We start from the raw sequence: 21,935 nt of genomic DNA, 5'->3' as shown, positions 1-21,935 counted from the left end.
GCGTATTCTTCCCGTCAAAATCCATCAAAACGCACATTTCTAGCAATATTTCCGACAGTACCTAAAGGGGCCACGACGTTTTGGGGCTAAAAACGTAAGCACGTCATCTCTCCGCGACACGTCAACACCCTATGGTCAACACGCATTTTCTCGGCGAATAGTGATAATAAATGTTACCACAGTGACTCAGACCTGTTTTTTAGGAAGCTTTCTGAGACGTAGTAGTGTGAAAGTTTTGATTTAAATCAGTTACTTGTTTAATTTGGTGTATAATTTGATTTGAGCTGCATGTGTCACTATTTTTTGGGGAAGACTGAGCTCCCGGTTACTGGTTTAAAGACTAACCGTTCCAGCCCTTAGGCTCTCGTGTGGGTTCCACGATGAATGAAGAAGGTAGGTGGCTGCACGGTTCCCCCTCCCCCCTGTCATGTGTCACGTGCGGTCACGTTAAGGTCTAACCGAGCTTCTCCCCCGTGTCCCCCCGGGCCAGAGCTCGTGGAGTACTTCAGGGCCCAGATGAGGAAAGACCCGGACATGGCGTCTGCTGTGGCCGCCATCCGCACCCTGCTCGAGTTCCTCAAGAGAGACAAAGGTGTGTGTGTGTGTGTGTGTGTGTGTGTGTGTGTGTGTGTGTGAGAAATGAGAGAGAGAGTGTGTGTTGAGCATGAGAGTGTGGTGGTGTGTTTGTGTTGTGTCGTGTGTGTGTGGTGTGAGGGAGGAGTGAGGAATGAAGAGAGAGTTGTGTGTGTGGAATGAGAGAGAGCTGTGTGTGTGGTGTGTGTGTGTGTGTGTGTTGTGCGCATGAGAGAGAGAGTGGATGGAGAAGTACTCAGACCCGTTACTTTGAGTAGAAGTACTCAAGTACAAGTCCTGCATTCAAGACCTGTTATTCTATTAAACTTCATTAATCCCACGAGGGGAAACTACACTGATACACACATTACACACAGGCCTGGACTACACACACACGCTCAGGACCTGTACGTGCACTAATGCAGTGTTTCCCAAAGTGGGGCAGGGACCCACAGATGGGGGTCGCGAGCCAGAGAGGAGGGAGGGGGGGGGGGTCGCCAAGTTGATTTCCAGAAATAAAATTAAAATTAAAAACGATTAGAAATAGCTATGTTAGCCAGATTTAACACAAGATAAAACTAGTGGCTCAATTTAAAAATAAAACCAAGCAAATAAGAAGCGAACAGCTCTTTTGATTTTCACACCTATAGCGCGCGCGATGTTTCGCAATGTTTATATACGTTTATAGTGGGGGGGGGTCGCAAGTCACTTGCACCGTTACTTTGGGGGTCGTGGGCTGAAGGTTTTGGGAACCCCTGCTCTAATGGAGAGATGTCAGAGTCTGGGGGAAGGCGCCCCGAGCATTTAGAGGTTCGGTGTCTTGCTCAAGAGCACCCTGGCAGTGCCCAGGAGGGGAACCGGCACCGGTCCAGCTCCCAGTCCAGCACCCAGTCCACCACCAGGATCTGGTCCGTACGGGGACTTACGGGAGCTACTGCCACCCCGGCATTATGTACAGTAAAGTGTTCCTGCAGTAATATTCCCGCTGTATTTAATATTTTACTTTATATTTACTGCTGTTGCCCTTTTTTTTTTTATTTCGGGTTTTTATTTTCAGCTCTTACCTTTTATCTTGTAGCACTTTGGGACTTGTGTAAATATAAATTAAATTAATTACTATTATTATTATTATAATTATTAATGTCAACCCGTGTGTTGTCTTCCTGCAAATTTTGTATTTTTTTTTTTAGTCAAAATTTCAAATGAAAAACCTTTTTATCAATGTTTGGTTTTCTTTTTCGACCTTTTCATGTTTTTGTCACTTTTTCAACGTTTGTCCACTTTTTTGAAGCCTTTTGAAATGTTTGTGTTTCTTTTTCCTCAAATTTTTAAAGCTTTTTCTTTTTTTTACATTTTTGTCACTTTTATTGACATTTTTTCTTTTCTTTTTACATTTGTCACACACATTTGTCTATAATATTTTCTCTCCAAATGCTATAAATATAACACCCAAATTTAAGGAAAGTAGTGAACTTGTTATTTATTTAACTTGTGAGGAGCGTTGTTGGAAACCATCCACGTTACTTTTTTTGTAATTTGTTTGAAAGAAACCCAAATTTATGATATAGAAACCTTTTGAAAACGGGTCATAATTGACCTGAAGACGACAGGAGTTAAGGTTGTGCTCATTTTAACTACTCTATATACAGTTGGCTAGTTTAATCTACAGCGATGCATCATGGTCTATGAGATCATCACGTTTGCAGCGTCTCTGTCCTGTAAAGTTTTAAAACTTTACATGTAGTCAGCTTTGTGACGATGCACTTTCCAGCTGATTCGAGAGGCTTTTTAAAGACTTTAATTAACTTAAGACGAAGGAGAATCATCCTCAACTCATAAAGGAACTCGTCATCCTTCAGTTCATCTCAAACATTCAACATCAACACATCTGGAGATACAGGGTAAAGTGGACAGGACGGGGACGAAAAGCTGTCATTTGAAAAGTAACTTCAGACAAATGTAGTGGAGTTAAAAGTCCAAGATGTATTTCTGAGATGTGGAGGAGTACGAGTGTCCTGTGTTTGTAGTGAACCCCCATCCTGTCCCTGTCCCCCTTCAGGTGAAACCATCCTGGGTCTGAGGGAGAGCCTGACGTGGGCCACAGACCGTCTGACGGGAGTGGACTCCTCCGTGGCCGTGTCCTCCGGAGGAGAGCTCTTCCTGCGCTTCATTAGTCTCACGTCGCTAGAGCATCAGGTGAGTGTGTGAGTGGCCTGGGACACAGCCATGCAAACAAAGACAAAGACAGATTTTTGTTAACAAAATGTTTTTGTGAACATCAATGACATTCAAAACGGTGACAACTGAAACAGATGTACGACACACCATGTATACAGGGTGTTTATGTATGTGTACATGATACATGTGTATACACATATGTATTGCAAACAGACCTAAGTACTACACAGATAAGAACATCTGCCTCGGCACCACCAAAGTGAACATAAAATAACTATAAAATATATAAATGCAAAACCCACACAGTCGACAGACAGAGACGCCATCTTGGAAGTTTGTGATCAATTCTGTATAGTGATGTAACCGAGTGGTGTCCCATTTCATAGGGGGATGTTTTCACCCCTACCCCTCACCCCTTGGTTTCAAGGGCCAAGGGGTGAGGGGTAAGTAGAAGAAATGGGATTTAGCCAAAGACACAGACACAGACACACACACACAGACACACACACACACACACACACACACACACCTGTATGTCGTAGGGCTGGGCACGAAATGCTTTGGTCCCGTTTTGCTTCTTTCACGATACATGGGTGCAGATTCGATTTGTGTTGTGATTTTCTTTTACTGCGATTCAGGAGGTATTGTGACATGATAGTATTAAGTATTGCGATTATCTTTTCAAAGCAAAAGTTAAATAATACTTTTCTAGAGGCAATAATCCATGAGACAGTTGTAAAAAAACTAATTGTTTTCTATTAAGAATGCACATCACATGTCAGTCTGTCAGTGTGACATTTATTTCATTTGCATAGAAGTACACAACATATGTTCTGCTGTCAGTTTGTTTGGCTGTTAACAGTTATGATGTCGTCCCTGTACCGTATAAACAGAAAAATATTAAGTTGAATCATTGGTATAGAAAATAAAAACCGGTTCTAGGGAAAAGAATACATTTTAAAAATTGTCACAAAAAAAATAATACAAAACATTTTAACACAGGGGCCAAGACACACGTTACTACTTTCTTTGTCCTAACTTTTCCACCCAGGCTTCCTCCTGTTTGATCTAATGATCTTGTCTCCTCGTAGCCGTGGAAACCCTGACCAATTTCCGACAAATGTGAGATTTACTCTGCAAATCGTCTGGCCAAGAGCCCATTTAAGCCCTTTCACAATTTTTTTTTTATATAAATATTTTTATTGTTTTAGAGAAGGTACAGTGCAACATTACAGCGTCACTTATAACAAGACACCCTTCTATTAACCCCCCCCCCCCAAAAATAAATAAGTAAACAAGTATACAATTTAAAATATTAGACAAAAACCACCTTTCTTTTGTTGCTCCTGGTAACGTATAATGTCATTGTGCTCCACCGTCCCTGTGTCCCCAGCAGTTATGACGAGGGAAGAGCAGTAAGTCCTTCAAATTTCAAAAGTTTTGTAAAATTTTCTGGACGATCCTCTAAAGGAAAATTTGATTTTTTTCTAATGTTTCCAATTTTTCTAAATCGAGACACCAATCACAGCCGTTGAGGCGGCCTTTACACGATGACAATAGCGCAGCGACGTTGAAGCAGTTTTTAAATTTGGTGAACGAGTTCTGCAACATGCTGACTGGTTAAGACGTTCGCTCTGATTGGTCGGAGGTCTGTCCCATTGCGGCCAGAGACATTTGAGCGGCGTCTGTTGGCGAAACGGGCTGTGAATGAACCGGGCTAGTCTCCTCGGTGACAGGAGAACCAATGAGAAGATTAGTTAGTTTTCTGCTCCTCAAATATGTGAGAAAACGGTTTAACTTTTGTCAACTCCGTCCGTCAGGATCTGTCTCGCTGTAAGAAGGTGATGGAGGAGAGAGGAGAACTGTTTCTAGAGAAGATCTCAATGTCCAGGACCAAAGTCGCAAAGCTCTGTCACACCTTCATCAAAGACGGCGCTGTGAGTGTTTGTTTTACACGATATATTCTGTTGGCATGGTTTTATTTCAGTTAGCCTAATAGCTGGTTGGATTTGCATTGAGAGATGATCTTATGGAAAGTTCCCCATGACGTGCTCTAGGTATGGTGAAGGGTATGTGAGGATGTGATTATCCGGATGCATAGTATCCTGATCCATGAAATAACTGGCCTTTAAGAATAAACATCTGCCTGCCTCTATGGGAATTTAACATAGGGGGGTGTGTGTGCTCATGCCCCCTGTCTTTTATTCTCTGTAAAGCGTCCTTGAGTGTTAGAAAGGCGCTGTTAAATAAAATGTATTATTATTATTATTAAGGAAAACAATTTATTTACGATACATTATTCATACACAAAGAAAATTGGTGTCCTTAAAGGTTGGATTTCCCCTATTTTTTTTAATGAAGGCATTAAGATCAATTTCCCAAAGATGATTGTTTTTTTATTCCTCTTTTTAGTCAACTTAAGCATGGGTTCCTATACTCATGAGCAGCACTGTATGCAGACATACAGCACACACATTAGGGGGATTGTTTGACAAACCCCCCTCCCTGCCTGATATCTGTAAAACGTTCCTCTCCCAGAAAATCCTGACTCATTCGTTCTCCAGAGTCGTTCTCCGGGTTCTGGAAAAAGCTGCAGCTGAGAAGAAACGCTTCTCTGTCTATGTGACTGAATCGCAGCCCGACTCAGCCGGGTGAGTGAATAGCGTCAGTAAAGTGTGTTTAATTCTGAGGGGAAGACAGAATTACTGAATCAGATTTTTCTTTCTTTCTTTCTTTCTTCCTTCATTCAGGCGACAGATGGCAGACGCCCTGAAAAAGCTCAATGTTCCAGTAACAGTAGTTCTGGATGCAGCTGTCGGGTAAAAACATCTAAACCGAATAGTGTGCTGTATAGTATTTGTTTTGCTGTTATATTATGTATTGTATTTGTTTTGCTGTTCTTAATATATGAATTCCCTGTGCGGCGTCCTTGAGTGTCGAGAAAGGCGCCTTTAAATAAAATGTATTATTTATTAAGTTTAAAGAAAGTGTGTTATACGTTGTCCACATGAACTTATTTGTCATTTTCCACAGGTACGTGTTGGAGAAAGTAGACCTAGTCATTGTTGGTGCAGAGGGCGTCGTTGAGAGCGGAGGGATCATCAACAAGGTGAGTGTCAGCTTAATAAAAGAAGACGACTTAGTTACTTTTCAGCGCTGTGTGTGTGATGCAGAGACCTGAATGTTTGACCTTTGCTGATGCAGATCGGCACTTATCAGACGGCCATGTGCTCTAAAGCTCACAACAAGCCCTTCTACGTCGTGGCAGAGAGTTTCAAATTTGTCCGCCTCTATCCGCTCAACCAACAGGACGTGCCCGATAAATTCAAGGTATGGTGGCGAAGAAAATCCCATCTAGACTTATGTTGTGTTCCGTGTCTTTACAAGTCTTCTTCTCGCCTCCGCAGTACAAAGCCGATACCCTGAAGACGGTAAAGAACCTGTCGGAAGAGCATCCGATGATCGATTACACCCCCCCCTCCCTCATCACCCTCCTCTTCACCGACCTGGGCGTCCTCACCCCGTCTGCTGTCAGCGACGAACTCATCAAACTTTATTTATAACTCAAAGTCCTCCAATAAAATCCATTTATCAAAAGGTAAACAAAGGTTTAATTAAATTCTGGCTTTTTATTTTACAAGTTGGATACAGCTGATCACACATCCTCCTCCTCCCCCGAGCCGTCGAGCGGTGGTCCTTCCGTTTTGTGTTTGGACTTTGTTCCACTTGTTATCTGTTTCTCAAAGTCCTCCTCGCTGATTTGCCCTCTCTTTAGTTTCTTGAGGATGCGAGTGTCATTTAAAAGCTCCTTCATGTCTTCGTCGTCCACGTCAGAGTCCTGCAGACACGGAAAAGTAATAAATACAAATTAGATAAATCCAGCCCTTGGATGATTCCCTCAAATTATTTGAAAAAGAAATACTAGGACTACCCCCTCTTAGTCATCTTTGGGCTTATTGATGCTGAATGACTTATTTCCAAGACACTTCTGAGCACATCTCTGGTTAAAACGAGGTTTAAAGTGGGGCTGTTGCATGATTCCTTTAGGTCTGTCGATTACATTGAGTGTAAAATACCTCATTGTGCTTCCTCTTGGCCGACCTCTTTTTCTTGCGTTCCTTCCTGGTCTTCTGTTTCGACCAGGCCTTGTTCTTGATGAAGTTCTTTTTTGGAAAGGGGGTGTCGTCTTTCTCTCTCAGCTCAGCGAGCATCTTCTGCCTCTGCTTCTCCCTGTGCTTGTCCTTGTAGCGGATGGTGTCTGTGTCTACCGTCGTCGCGGGGAAGCCTGGTAACGTTTTCCCCCTCAGCTCGGGCATCTTGGGCAGGCGGAGGAGGGCGAAGCCGCGGGCTAAGGCGGCAAAGTCCAGATCTAGGCAAAGAAATGCGGCACCAAGTGTTATGTTTGCACTTTAGGCATACTGCAGGATCGGATGGGAGATAGAAACGTGGCAGTTTTCACCTTTGATCCTGAAGATGAGGCTGCATTCGTGTTTGGCGTAGGCCTGGACAAACGACACAAAGGCTCTCATGCCTCTGTCGAACATGGCTCGGTCGGCCAGAGCCATGGCCTTCACTTTGGGCAGCACGTCCACAACGTCCCCTGTGAGGAGCATCTTCTGCAGCGGGCACTGAGGAAATGACAATATCTTATGAGATTCAAATGATCTTAAAACATACTCCCCTGTCTTTATAGTGCTCATATCTATATGGATCTAACTGAAGGTAGAGCAGGGATGAAAGAGGAACTCACTTTCTGGTTGATGGCCAAAAATTTAACATAGGACTCCTCCATTGGCAGCAGGAAGACAAGGGCGTTGCCCTGATTGCCGATACGTGCCGTCCGTCCACATCGATGTACAAACGCACTGGGGTGGCCGAGACAAAGACAACAAAAAGGAAAATACAGCTGAGCTTTTGTGAATGTATAAATTGGGAAACCTCTTACATTCAAAGATCAGTCCGCTGCCGGAGATAGTCCCAAAAAATGCACCATTTCCTCCAGTTTAAGAAAACCACAGTACCCAGCTTTTAAGAAATTACCAAGCCTTATAAAAACATAAGCAAAATATTTGAGTCTTATCTTAATTGATGAAAAGATGCCAGTTTTATCATGACAAAATTAGTACTATATTAACATAATTTGACCCAATCGTGAAGGTTTTAGAGATTAAACTTCGCTCACTTACCTGGCGCTGCTGGGAGGATCGTACTGCAGCACCCAGTTAACCTCGGGGATATCAATCCCTCTGGCCATCACATCTGTACACACCAGGATGCCACTGCAACAAAAACCACAAACAAAAAATGATACACAAGTCATAAAGTGCCGATTACACACAACCAGATATATTTCGTTCCGGTACACACAGTTTCACCTTTTCAGGGCTCGAAAGTCTGCAAAGATCTTGTTGCGTTTGTTCTTCATCTTGCCGTGGATGCAGTGGACCGTCACCTTCTTGACCAGAGTCTCCAGAGCTCGGCCGTAGTACTCCACACACGCACACGTGCTGATGGGGAAACAATAACATCTCATCTCAGTCAGTAACTGTAGACCTGACAAAAAAAAAAAACTTTACTTTCAAGGCAAGTGACAGATTAAACCACATTATGTCCCAAAACTAATTTAAGATTTGTAAAAACAAAGATTAATTATTCCCCCAAAAAAGTCATAAAGGCATTTCATAAATTGTCTCTTCTTCCTTTCTCGAGAATTGTTTTCCCTTCCAAGCATACCAGAAGCCACTTCTTTCTAATTTAAGATTTGTTCCAAATGTCTGCCTTGTTGGTCTGTACTTTGTAATGAGGGGGGGGGATATTTCACAGGTGACTTATTTGCCTGAACCATTAACTATCCGGCCGTCGACGGCTGTTGACAATCGACTGGATTTCAGTCTGGTTTCCCTCAAAGCTGCTCTCAAAAGTTTTATACAAACTCTAGTGAGCTGGTTTTAAAGTAGTAGTATTTCACATGTGGCTAAAACTGCAGGCAAAACACAACTTGGTCTGCATCTTCCAGGCATCTTACTTTCCGTTCATAGTAAAATTGAACAAAGTTAATGCCGACATTCGCTTTTTGTGAACAGTTTTAAGGACCCGGTCGCCTTGTTTGTATTAACGTTATTGAACAAAACCAATCAGGGGTTTATATTACAGCATGTTCTAGCCATGCAGAAAGGCCGATTAAACTGTACATATTAACAGATCTTAACATACCTGAAGAAGACCAAATTCTTCTCGTGCTTGTGTTGCCTTAGAAACGCCACCAGGTTGTTGAACTTGTCTTCTGATCTACATATCTGAAATGACAACATAAAATAAGATAATACTTTATTCATCCCACAGCAGGGAAATTCCTGAGTTACAGTAGCATTCTCAACAATAACAGCCAAAAACAAACAAGTAAGCACACAAAAAAAAAAAAGTGAACAGTAGACAATGAGCAGAGAGTAGACTGAAGTGAGCATCTGAACATGACATCAACTGAACATGGGCATCCTTGTGTGAACACATTTTAATGTTGGTTCTGACTGCCGTGAAACCGTCTGCGTGGGACTTACGGTGTAGTAGTTGGAGAGTCTGGAGGGCGTCTTCTGGCTGGCGGTGGCCGCCACGCCCTTCTCTTTGACAGTGATGCGTACTGGGTTCCTGAGGCCGGCCCGCACCAGCTTCTCCAGCTCCTGAGTCTGAGTGGCCGAAAACAAGCCGGTGCGCCTCTGCTTAGGCAGGTGGCCTAAAATGGTATTCAGACTGGACCCAGAAACGCACAAAGACCCCAACAAAACCATCTATTAGTGTTACAGGACTCATTTCTTCACCCATGAGTACAACAAAAGATTTATTCAGCACCTGGTCTCGAAACCCATGTCCAGGAGTCTGTCGGCCTCGTCGAGAACCAGCACGTCCAGACTCCTGACTGCGCCGGCCAGGTCCAGACCGTCGGCCTTCCTCCTGAACATATCCTCCAGTCGGCCCGGAGTCGCAATCACAATGTTTGCCCTGAAACACACACAGACAAATGTAATAGAGCTGCAAAGACGACCAGATTAGTGAACTTTTAAATGAACCGCTATGTCATTTTGTGAGAAAAAAAAGTCAGATTCCAGCTTCTTAAATGTGAATATTTTCTTGTTTCTTCTCTCCTCAGTATACTGAATATCTTTGAGTTGAGGACGTCCTCCCCATTTTATACCATTTTCCGATTTTTATGATGCAGAATTTGAGCCTCTGCATTGAGGCATAAGCCTCTATGCACCCGCTGTACCACTGATCCAACCTGGCCACCAATGTCTGACATTTAATAGTCCAAACAACTTTGCTTAAAAAAAGACATTGAGGAAAAAAAAAAATCGACAATCAACAGATTAATCAACAATGAAAAAAGTTGTTGGTTTTAGCCCAGAGGTTTGAGATGCTGGCCACGTTATTATAACGTCCCCGAGTTCAAGTCCGGTTGGGTCCTTTGTTGCATGTCATGAATCCAATTCCAATCCAACCCATTTATCCAATAAAAGATATATATATTTATTTATTTTTTTAAAGTTATTTTTTCGGGGGGTTTTCCCTTTGATAGGCAGACAGAAGTGTGTGAAAGGGGGAGAGAGAGAGGGGAGTTGACATGCAGCAAAGGGGCCACAGGCTGGATTCGAACCCGGGCCCGCTGCGTCGAGGAGCACTTCCGCACCCATGTTTTATCCTGTCGGACTGGGGATTCAACCGGCAACCTCCCGGTCACAAGCTCGCTTCTTTAACCTTTAGGCCACCACAGTCCATCAGCATTTTGACTGGAAGCCGCTAGCCTGGCTAAACGAGTCAGACAAACGCTGAAGCTCCCTAATTAACTCGTGATATCTGGTACGCACCCTTGATCCTTGAACTTCTCCACATCATCTATTGGGTTGGTGCCACCAATCAGCAAAATCTGCCTAGAAAACAAACACCGAGCCTTTTAATCTTAGAAAATTAACAACACAAAAGATCAACATGACTTACACACAATGGGAGGGGGCTGTTTTTACAGCACAAAGAGAGAAAGGGTTTCTGTGAGGTTGTCATTTCCAGTCATTGGGTAATGTAATATTGGCAACACTATAACAAAGTCTTCATCAGTTATTGAAATTAAGAGTTTGAGTTAAAGGGATAGTTCAGATGTTTTTTGAAGTGGGGTTGTATGAGGTACTTGTCCATAGTCTGTGTATCTACAGGGAACTGAAGCCGTTATCTCTGCTCTCCTTAACACCACCAGACTCCTGTGACAAAACCACTGATTTTTACACGAAAGACTGTCTGCACTGTACACAACAAAAGAGTCTGGTGGCTTTGAAGAGAGCAGATAGCGGCTTCAGCAAGGTAAAACGCTGAAAATAATCTAAATATAGCGTCCACTTCAGCTAACAGATGTTTTTAGCTTTCTAAAATGTGTTTAGCTGCGTCCCCTGTCCACAGAGGGACATTGCTTAGCTTCTGCGTCTGTACTCCTGGCTGCTTCTCCAAACGCCATCTACTGTAGCTAACACTGACTATGGAGAAGTAGTTCATACAACCACACTTCAAAATATCTCAACGGTCCCTTTAGAGTATTTAAGAGTAAATTCTCTATATAATACCCCCCCCCGCCAACCTGGACCCCATTTCCTTGTGCCTTTATCAGACTGATGTGACCAGAAATCGTTGAAACTGGTCCAGTAATCACCGAGAACTCAAGGACGGGCTGACACAAATCAAGCTGCAATGTAACCTAATGTTTTTATTTTATTTTTTTTAAATTGTGCACGACAATCGATCAATCTCACAATGTGACTTCTTGTCCGAAGACTGCAGCGTGGAGTGTAACGTAAGTCAAGGTGAAAGGCATTCTGGGAGTCTGTTGTTCTGGAGCAGGCTACAGAAATGTTAGGCTCCTGTTATGTAAAAGGTTATGTGTGCGGCTCAATATTTAAATGATTTCAACAACAACAAAAAACAAGGAAATTACCCTTTAACTATTAAAAAGGTCAAGGAGGAACTTTAGTTTTTTTGTCTTTTTGGATCTGTATTCAGATTTTTTTTTTTTGAGTGACTTACGTAAACTGTGGAAACTTGTGAAGGAAGTGCTCCATCACTTCGCTGATCTGAAGAGCCAGTTCTCTCGTGGGCGTGACCACCAGGGCACCAACCTGCAGGAAGACCAGATCTAAAGCACCAAACCACCAACATCCTAGGGCTGGGCAATGTAGCTGTCGATATGAGGCTAGATATCGTCTTAAATTTAGGATATGGTAATATCCTGATATGACCCAAATGTTTGTCGTCTTTTCCTGGTTTTAAAGGCTGCATTACAGTGAAGTGATGGAATTTTCCAAACACACCAGACTGTCTTTGCCTCACCCACATAGTCATTATCTCAACATAATTGATGATTATTCATCAAAAAACTCATTGTGTGCCTATTTTGGGAAAGCATGAATTGTCAACCTACAATATTGCCATGATATCGATAGAGGTATCTGGTCAAAAATATCGGGATGTTAGATTTTTCTCCATATCGCCCCGCTCTACAGCAGCCACGCTCAGCATCCAGACTATTTGAAGGCTCTGCAGTGGCTCCAGGTAGAAGATGAATGTACAGCTCGGCTTCTCACCTGCATCTTCTTCAGCTTTTCTTCTCTCTTCAGGAGCAGCTCTACAATAGGAATAACGAAAGCAAGCGTCTTTCCGCTCCCAGTCACCTGCAAGGACACGACACTCGGTGAGCTGCACGGGAAAATACTAAAGACAAAGGCTCCAGGTGTACTGGGAACATTTGGCAAAATGTAGCCGAAAGACAAAAACATTTGCTGGTCTTGGGTAAATTTGGGTTTTGCACTGTTGGTTGAATAAGACAAGCTCACATTGGGCTGTGGGAAATCTTAACAACCATTTTTGTACTTTTTTTTGGTTATTTTATAGTCAATATTATGCATCAAGAAAATAATTGTTGGATTAAACGATAATTAAAATGATTAGTTGTAGCGCTGGAGGAGGATTTCCCACAACCTGGCAACTCAAAACTACTTAATGTTTTGTACAGGGCTGTAGAACTTAAGTCCGGACTCGAGTCCACTTCTCTTTCTTTTTCTTTTTTTGAAGTCTTGCACAGGTCTCGGTTTCTTGTTAGACTTGCCTAGTGAGTTTTTTTTCCCCTGCCTGCTCATTTGGGATCAGTTGTACAGAACATTTCCTAAATTGTATGCATTGATTAGTTTTATGTCAGAAGATAGATAGATCAATCTAACTCTTTAATCACTATATTAGCAATGGGACCAGTTTTAAACAGGACTCTATTCGCTCTGCGGTCTGTCTGGACTGGATCTAGTCTTGGACTTGATTTAGGTTCTCGACTCCAGCCCAGGTCTTGTGTCTATTGATCATTATTATTTATTATCCAGCTCGTAAACCTTTCATATTTATTAGAAAGTAAAGTGGCACCAGCGTGTCTCATAGGTTTAACTGTTTATTATAAATGATGCATTGATGTGAAGCCAACTCATTTTCTATACTGCTGGATAGTTTAATCTGTGATAAAAGACATCAATATTCATTGGTTTATATTTTGTGTTAATCTGAAGCCGCAGGGAACGTTCAGCTAAAAGTACAATACTGGCTTCCAAATTTTAAAGTAGCATGAAATAAAACTCAATTTAAAGTACAAGTGCTTAAAAATTGTACTTAAATACAGCAACGTTACTTGAGTAAATGTCCTTAGTTCTTATGTACTTAGTTACACTTACCGCCTCAGCAGCCACATCTTTGTTACTCATGAACAGCGGAATACAAGCAGCCTACAAAGAAACAACCAGTTAATAACAATAATAATAATAATAATGTAACTTTATTAATCCCGCAAGGGGAAATTACAATGTTTTCACTCTGTTATTACACAAAGGCCTGAACTACACACATGTACTTACTTATTCATGCACTAATGGTGTGTGTGTGTGTGTGTGTGTGTGTGTGTGTGTGTGTGTGAAGGGGGGGGGGGGGGGGGGGGGGGGGGGCTGCCCATGGAAAGGCACCCCGAGCAGTTGGGGGTTCGGTGCCTTGCTCAAAAGCACCCTGGCAGTGCCCAGGAGGTGAACTGGCACCTCTCCAGCTACCAGTCCACCACCATACTTCGGTCCGTACGGGGACTTGAACCAGCAACCCTCCGGATCCCAACAGACTGAGCTACTGCCCCCCTCTAACTTGATGCGTCTACTGCAGAGAGCCAGGTAACGAGGTCACGTGCCGACGTTACCTGTACAGGTGTCATGTGCGTGAACTTGAGCTCGTGGAGCGTCTGTAAGATCCCGTCGTTGAGTTTAAGAGGCAGACTGTCCCACCTCCCCTCCGTCGTGTTATCCATGGTGGAAGCGTGACAATAAACACACGCCTATGCTAGAGCTGTTAGCCACCGCTGGCCTGAGGGCTTCCTGTCCACGCTGCGCTGGTTTCCGGGTGCGCTGATGTTTAGGCGCCGGTCGGAACTGAAGCGCTGTCATTAGCATCGTTCCGCGTCCAATGCTTTTTATTTTTTTTTGTTTTTTAAATTGTATTTTTTTTCCTGCTAGATACAACAAATATGGGAGAAACCATTGCATTTTACTAAAGTGCAAGTTACTGTTCTTTTGCATTACTTTTGCGCATTTTATTTTTTAATTAGTGGAAGTTGTGTTCAAGTAAAAATACTGTTACAAGTGTAAATCCTGCCTTTAAAAAAAAAGAAAATTACTTGAAAGGACAGTCAATCCCGAAATTCACATTTTCCCTCTTACCTGTAGTGCTGTTAATCAATCAATATAGTTTCTGGTGCGACTGGTCAGTGTTGGAGACATCGGCCGTAGAGATGTCTATGATGAGACTAGATGGCCCTGGCGGCTTGTGGTGCTTTTTTTATTTATGTATTTATTTTAGTAAAACTCAACATCTCTTTCCAGAAATCATGAGTTATTTGAGTTAATCCACAGATGGCTGTGAGCAGTTTCATGTATTTTGCATCCGCTTCTGCCAGAGCACTATTTTGTTAAAGTGGCAATAGGCTATTGTTAAAATCCTATTACAAGTGTTGTATTCACAATCTTAAGATTTTGTTGTATTTAATTTTTACCTTGACACGTTGAAGAGAAGCTTGTGTGTGTTATATTACCTCAACACATCCTCGCAGCACTCAACAAGTTGAGTCACATTCTGATTTATCAAACATTTTGAAACTTCACAGCAGAAAAAACAGAAAATTTGAATTAACGCTGGCTCAGGTCCAGCGATGACTGCAATATTACAGGCAGTGAAGCAATTTAGTTTGTTTACATGACTGCCAGCTGTGAAAACTGTCAACTTTTAGTTTCATGTTTTCCCCCTAGTCATGAACTCCACTCAGTTTGAAAACCATTAAGTTAACCATTCAGTCAAACTTCTCGATAAGACATCACCCCCCGTTTTAAAAAGACGTCCGAGTAGTTGTACAGAATATTGGCTTTATTATGAAACCTGGGGCTTTTTCCACAGACAACCATTCTACATTTGTACAGATCTATTTATCAGATTGAGTGGTTTGTAATCACAAAAAGGAGAGACTGTGTACAGAGCACCTGCCAGAGCTCACCAAAGATTGTTTTTAATACAAAACGGGAGCATATTCACTGACACGCAACACTCGGGATGTTGCAGCTGTGTGCGAGATGTGAAGCTACTGCCTTGGACGTTTTTTTTTTACCTTGATGTGGGAAGAAATGGGTAAAAGATGAATTTGAAAAAGCATCATCCAAACACTTGCATGTCACAGGATATGCTCCATGAAAAAGAAAAACTGGTTCAAATTTGTATACAATCATAATTTAAAATCCCTCACCCCAACAAAAGAGCTATAGTAGAAGCAACTAAAGCACACAGCAGTCATTAGGTGTCACCCCCCCCCCCCAGCCTCAATCAACATGTAACATGGATTTCAGTATTGACACTTTGCTTTGGAGTTCAACTCCTCGTAGTTCAGTTTGAAATCCAACGCTGCCTCAGCTCTTCAAGGTCTTACTGCTAAGTTAAGTTGGACGATTTCAAATAAGTGTAAAAATGAAATTAAGTTGTGAACTCTTAGGCCAAGAAACCACTTGCCTGTTGCCATTTTCTGAACTAGTTAACCTGCAAAAGATGTCCACTGAGCCCCCCCCCCCCCGTCCCGTCCCGTCCCCTGCAGCACAGATGGCTAAGAATCAACACAGAGCTAGAAGCCGTACATTTTCCCTTGAAGATCAGCTGCAGTGTAAATCCTTCAGGTATTTAGATGCATTTATCAGGACTGCAATTTGTTGTTTGAGAGCATAAACGCAATGTACAGATATCACATATCTGGGAGTACATTGTCCGGCTTAGACCAAGAAACTAAACGCCCTGCATCTCTGACAAAATAAATCAAATGCACTGTTTTCATGTTTCTTTTCTACCATTTGAGTAGGGTCCCATTTTAAATCTTCTCTCCTGTAAGAACTCCACACATGCCGATCCATTTGTATTTATGTGTTCTGACCTTTTACTTAAAATTACGAGCCTTACAGTAATTCACACAGGTACAATTGTAGCGGCAAGTTATTTGTATTAACTGTAAATAATATTGGATAAAAAAAATCAATCTGTTAAATATAAAGTAACTAATAAACTTAACTGACATCTATACCAGAATCGTTTGGCCATTTGTTTCAAACTAATTAATTACATTTATAAAGAAATAACCAAATGGGTTAACAGGAGAACAAAACATCTGAAATCCAATCAAGTTTTACTCAAATCTGCCAGTCTCATTTCCAGAGTGTAAATAACTGTCTTGGTGTTGGAGAAAAATCAGTGGAGGACACAGAGGGATCATTTAATCGCACTAAACCACTCTCCGGACTTCAAAAAATCTCTTCAAGTAGTAAATCTGTCCGAGAGTCATTGCCACCAGAACCAGAGCTTCAAAGAACGACCACAGCACCACTCGGCTGTTTGTGTTGTCGTTGACTAGAAGGAGAAAGAGAGACAGTGTTTTTAATTTCCACTCAAACAATTTCCAAAAGACAATCTGGTTCTTTGTGCGTGTTCTCATTGGCTCTGGACTCACTTGCTCTGTGTATCCTCTCGCGAACCTCCATGTACTCCTGTTCGTGCTTTACAGCCGTCATGGCAACTGCCAACTCGTTGATCATCTCCTCCAGCTTGTTTTGGTGGGCTGAAATGGGTAAAAGCAACCATCAGTAATAAGCCACTACACAGGTTGTGTGCAAAAAAAATAAAACATGCGTGGAGATATGCAATACATGCTTAACAGTTTTGTAATTGCGGCTTATGTCGCAGGTGATGCCACTTCATCACCGGCGACATTTTATAGATCATCATGTTCTCACTGTGCCAATAGTCAAGCCATTCACAAACACAACTTCCTATGTAGAAATGCACAATATTAGTTAATACTAAGGAAACACTGGTTAGAGAAAACTAGCAGTGCATCGCAAACCCAAAACTATTTAACAGCCGTTTTTCCCTGTGCCCTACCATCCCAGCTGTCACCACCTACAAAGAGGAACAGAGCGCCCAAAACAAAGTCAAATAGGGAAAGACACTATGACAATTAACAAGATCAGCAGAAAACAGACAGAGCAACCGGTTTGTTATCTGCATGATCTATCTGTAAAGGCTGGCTGACACATTGATATGAAATTTCTTAATTTCTCTCTGTGTACACAGACATACGGTGAGCATAAACCCACACATTTCTGTACCTTCGGTCTCCATGTCCTGGCCTTTGGGGGCCTCTCCGATATCAATCGTGAACATGACGATCTTGGGTGTCATGGTTGACATCTTGTTGCTGAAGCAGAACTTGTAGGTCCCGTCCATGTGTGCTGCCACTGAGTATTTCCCACTGGACTCTCTGTCACCTTTGTAAATCTGCTTGCCGTCGGGCCCTGTTATCTGGGAGGGACAAAAGAAAACAACAATATGAGTAAAGATCACTCCTGCATGAGGGCAAGATGAAAAAACATGTATCAGAATCCACTATAATGGCCTAAGTGTTTGACTCTGGCCTTTTGTTGCTCTCCGAGTACATAGAGATACATACAGAGTCGTAGAAGTGTGGTTAAAACAAACAAGAAGCTGAACATTTGACTAAAATGTACAGGTTGTCTATATATAAAAATACATAAAGGTAGACTAACAGCTCAATGAGGATTGTAAACGGTAAGGCTACAGGGCAATCCAGAACTACAAAGGTTAATCGAATAAATGAGGTTGGTGGTTATGACACTATATCCAGCGTATATTTGACATATTTACATGTTTAACACTAAATTGCATGGCAACACCTGGCATAGTTAATTGATGGCACTGTTGTAACATATGGCAGCAACATCTGTATACAGAAGAGACTCAGTTGCACGTTTAAATACAGCAACGTTTCCACATTAAACAAGTCAGAAGGAGGTGAGGTTTTATTTTTTTATGTGATGTTTAAACCCCATTATTGGCTCACGTTAACGTACAGTTTAATGGCACAATTTAGCCCGGACATAATGCTAACGCTACACTTCCTGTATCCTCATAAATATTTAAATTAACGTGTTAACGCACTTAATAACATGACGCTGGTCAAATAATAATTTGATGCAGACATTCAAATGTTTGAATTAAAATCAGTGGATGACCATTAACGAGCGTTAGTTTCAGTTGACGTAACGCAGAGACGTCGGTTGCTAACGTTAGCTAGCTAGCTAGCTGCTAGCACAGGCCTTATGTATGACACTCGCAGGTTAGGAGAAAGAACAAACATATTTCTCCATATTAGGTGGCGTGTTTACTATCTCACCTCGACATCGATGTCTAGGAAGCCTCCTTCGGCAACCTCAAACATGAGGCCCATCTTTGTGCCGGAGTTGACCCGCTCGTAGAAGCACTCATCGGCATGGGCGTCTATGCTAACGAAGTAGCCGGACGCAGTGGCGGACAAGACGGCCAGCAAGACCACCAGCTCCGACACGGTAAACATGTTTCTAAATGCTTTTATTGCGGGAGTCTCAACACGTCTGGGGATAGTAAGAGCGTCCTCGCTTCGGTATAATCCCGTATGAGTGCAGGACGTCGGTCTGTGTGAGTGAGTGAGTTGTTGCGGGAGCGGAGCCGCACCAGCCTCGGCTGCTGTGAGTAACGTTATTGCTCTGAATGCCACGTACGGGCTTAAACGGCGGCCGGCGAGGGCCAAATCTGCTGGAACGCGAAGTACAACGCTGTCAAAACGAAGCGACTCTTGAAAGTGACTCTTCGATCTGAGCAGAGAATCCCATCAACCTCTGTCAGTGGTGGAGTAAGTATTCAGACCCTTTACTGTAGTAAAAGTACTCGTACCACACTGTTAAAATACTTCACTACTTGGAAATGTTCTGCTTTCAAATTCTCACTGAAGTCAAGTCTGTATCCGCAAACATGAATAAATTGTGCAACTAGATGTTCCCCCTCAGTGTTTTATTACTATTAATTGTGTTCTTGTATTTTTAATTCATCAATTGAAAATATAGGTAATTGAGCTGTTTGCCAAAAAACTGCTGAAAAACAAAATGAAAATGTTTCAATTATAGCCTGAATACGTTTTAAACTAAATAAGAAGTATAAATCAGTAAACGAATTATTAACACAATCAACAGAAAATTGTGGCGTCTTCTTGGATGATCCGCATCAGAACCAGGTTTATACCGAGTAGGTTTCAAATTAAATCTGCCTCATTATTTTGATGCTATGATCAAGAAACATAGGAAATAAGATGAGAGAGTACCATGACTATAGAATGCAACGTTTTACATTAAAAATACGAAAGATTTAACGTTTTGTGTAAATATAGCATACGCCATCAATGAGCATGCGCGAAGAGAAATTAATAGGACTCTTTAATTTACATCTGAACAAGCAAAACTCTCTCTTATATTTCTCTTTATGTAAAAGCGGCAGCGAATAACGGCCGCCCAGTGTGAAATAATGCTAGATTTAGGATCCCCTCGGATATTCCCCCACCCGAGTTGGAAAGGCCTTCTTCCAACTTCCAATAGGCTAAATCAAAATTTTGAAATTTTCATCAACAACTAAGTTGATACGGTCACTATAGTAGACCTTAAAAATAAGGCGCCAATTGAGATTATTTTTGTTTCGATAGACCTCTCGTTCACCGCTTTTCACGTGACTCTTCCCATTTGGAGGTCACTTTTCCGATTATTCAGACACCACCTTAACGCAGCATAATCCGTGCACACTCCATTTCGTCGCATGTTTGGTGACGTCCAATAATCGATCCGCTTTGAGGTCTCCGGGGCCGAGGCCTAGAGACTTGGTTTTTGTAACGCGTACAATTTTTGCTTCGATGCCTGTATTTCGGTGCCCGCTTTGACCGGGTGTGAACCGATGAAGCTCTTCCGTCGGTGATTGAAGCGGAAACGGTCCGAAACGTTAGCTAGCTAACCGTAGCTACTGCTAACTGCCAGCGAGGAAGTGAGAAAGAGAAAAATGACATCTCGGAGGTAACGTCAAGTCTGGAAAACAGTGTCCGCTGATCGCGTTAGCTAAGCGAGCTAACTTTTAACTAAACTCAGCTGTTTGGATGCCTGTGTGTGCGTAAACAAGCTCAGTGTGTGTCGACGTTTCTGGAGAGAAACTGAATAGCTAGTTGGCTAAAGAGCGCTTCATTTAGCACACACCGGCAATTTAACGTTAGAGCCCGTCAGAGGATGTCTAGCTAGGTTACTACTATCTGTCACAGATACACCGTAATAAGTAGATACTGTGGTAGAACTACACTATGGAGGAACACCATGACAATATTAGCTAAATAAAGAACAGATATGTGATTTAAATAAACAGTAAATTTAAGTGAAAGACAACAAAATAGCCTCAGGACCAAAACTCTGAAAAAAGCCATTTTAGCATAATGAGTACTTGCACTTTAAGTACTTTTAGTATATTTAGATGCTAACACATTTGTGTTTTGGTGCACATTGATGAACATAGAAAGAGACAATAGAGATTTACAACAAGTACTGAAGACATGGAGAGGACACACTGCTTGTACACAACACTGAAGGGCAGCTGCTGTATTCACTGAGAGGGAGGGAGACACCATGCAGAGTGAGGACCGTTATGAACAAAGAGTCACTGAATACTGAATACACTCAATACTGGAAAAAGACAGAAAACCGCATAAAGCGAGACAGAGTTGGCACACACATGTTTTATGTTATTTGTGTTTTATTATGTTTTATGACCCAGTCTTTGTGTGTTTTGTGTTTTACCTTACTGCAAGAGCTTTGTCTCCTGGAACATTAAAGGTGCTCTAAGTGACGTTTGGGGACGTCAACAAAACGGAGGCTAGCTCGCCCCCTCCCTCTTCTAGAGATCTAGCTGCTAGAAACCTGTGTGTCGTATTCACCAAGTTAGCGCTGAGTCGAGCATTATATCCTTGTGTTGGTAGCAAGGTGAACATGAGCGTCCATTTCGAAAAAACAAACTGGATTTCCCCACCTGTCCAGCCAAAACAGAACGTCTGATTGGAAGTCCTTCTGCCGGCAGAGGTCTCGCCTCCTTCTGAAACGTGCCGTATGCTCGCCGCAGTCGACCTGTTGAGCACCGGTGTGACGTCATGGGAGCGCTGTAACTGTTAATAATCCAGCGCGGTGGTCGCAACACTAGTTGCAGTCTTCTCCTGAACAGAGGTGGCGCTAATGAGTAAAGGCTACCGACTTTGCTATTTCCGCAGACTAGAAGAAAAAGGTAAATAACGGCAGAACTGGCAGCAGCATTGACGTCAATGCTTTGATTTGATCCGATGACCCACTTGAGAGTCCTGGCGTCCGGTTACCCTCGAGCTGGTTCAGGCTTCCTGTTTCCGCTTTGTCGTGTCGCTGAATAAAATAGACACAAACTCAAAGTCCTGGCGCACCAGCGAGATCGACGTCCTTTTGACGCGCGCAAGCTAGGATGCGTCGTTTGTAAATCGGCCTTGACTTCCCTCTTCACGCCCCAACCACCTCCCTCTAATCCTGGCTTGAACACTGTTATGTTTCGTGGTGCAGGTTGGCACAGTTTGTACTTGTTGCCATCTGTGGAGCCTGCGCTGTCTACAGAGACCGTGTTTTTTACAGTGTGTTCAGGGGACAGGCAGCTAGCAGATAGTGAGGAGATGTTTT

General features: G+C 42.5%; 4 protein-coding genes across 7 annotated transcripts in view; 2 read left to right on the top strand and 2 right to left on the bottom strand.

Annotated features, from left to right (window-relative positions):
• Positions 1 to 6,354, top strand: eif2b1 (eukaryotic translation initiation factor 2B, subunit 1 alpha). The gene is made up of 9 exons (XM_032539192.1): positions 1 to 393; positions 491 to 592; positions 2,633 to 2,769; positions 4,572 to 4,688; positions 5,290 to 5,402; positions 5,502 to 5,570; positions 5,785 to 5,860; positions 5,956 to 6,081; positions 6,159 to 6,354. Exons 1-9 carry the CDS (start codon positions 381 to 383, stop codon positions 6,312 to 6,314), a joined length of 909 nt encoding a protein of 302 aa, XP_032395083.1. The 5' UTR covers positions 1 to 380; the 3' UTR covers positions 6,315 to 6,354.
• On the bottom strand, positions 6,281 to 14,233 carry ddx55 (DEAD (Asp-Glu-Ala-Asp) box polypeptide 55). Its single transcript, XM_032539165.1, has 14 exons — positions 14,003 to 14,233; positions 13,497 to 13,547; positions 12,369 to 12,455; positions 11,812 to 11,903; positions 10,611 to 10,673; positions 9,598 to 9,747; positions 9,309 to 9,498; positions 8,965 to 9,047; positions 8,127 to 8,258; positions 7,938 to 8,030; positions 7,502 to 7,616; positions 7,211 to 7,379; positions 6,828 to 7,120; positions 6,281 to 6,589 (listed from the first exon to the last, which is right to left on the bottom strand). Exons 1-14 carry the CDS (start codon positions 14,108 to 14,110, stop codon positions 6,407 to 6,409), a joined length of 1,809 nt encoding a protein of 602 aa, XP_032395056.1. The 5' UTR covers positions 14,111 to 14,233; the 3' UTR covers positions 6,281 to 6,406.
• A 968-nt stretch (positions 14,234 to 15,201) lies between these two features.
• Positions 15,202 to 18,947, bottom strand: tmed2 (transmembrane p24 trafficking protein 2). 2 transcript variants are annotated; one of them, XM_032539203.1, is made up of 5 exons: positions 18,578 to 18,947; positions 17,493 to 17,685; positions 17,266 to 17,283; positions 16,835 to 16,942; positions 15,202 to 16,734 (listed from the first exon to the last, which is right to left on the bottom strand). In XM_032539203.1, the coding sequence occupies exons 1-5, from the start codon at positions 18,755 to 18,757 to the stop codon at positions 16,610 to 16,612; spliced, it is 624 nt and encodes a 207-aa protein (XP_032395094.1). In that variant the 5' UTR covers positions 18,758 to 18,947; the 3' UTR covers positions 15,202 to 16,609. The 2 variants fall into 2 exon arrangements, with proteins under 2 accessions (XP_032395094.1, XP_032395095.1); XM_032539204.1 differs by lacking the exon at positions 17,266 to 17,283 and having other exon boundaries at positions 18,578 to 18,944.
• Positions 18,948 to 20,004: 1,057 nt separating this feature from the next.
• ptpn11a (protein tyrosine phosphatase non-receptor type 11a) overlaps positions 20,005 to 21,935 on the top strand; it is a 26,171-nt gene continuing 24,240 nt past the window's right edge. For all 3 annotated transcript variants that reach the window (XM_032539164.1, XM_032539163.1, XM_032539162.1), the window contains exon 1: positions 20,005 to 20,273. In XM_032539164.1, the coding sequence (XP_032395055.1) occupies positions 20,260 to 20,273 (14 nt within the window). In that variant the 5' untranslated portion in view covers positions 20,005 to 20,259. The remainder of the gene's footprint in view (positions 20,274 to 21,935) is intronic.

The sequence above is a fragment of the Etheostoma spectabile genome, chromosome 16 (genome assembly GCF_008692095.1).
Source record: "Etheostoma spectabile isolate EspeVRDwgs_2016 chromosome 16, UIUC_Espe_1.0, whole genome shotgun sequence".
Lineage (NCBI taxonomy): Eukaryota > Metazoa > Chordata > Actinopteri > Perciformes > Percidae > Etheostoma > Etheostoma spectabile.
Note: the sequence above shows the minus strand (reverse complement) of the source record. Positions and strands in the feature narration are given on the sequence as shown.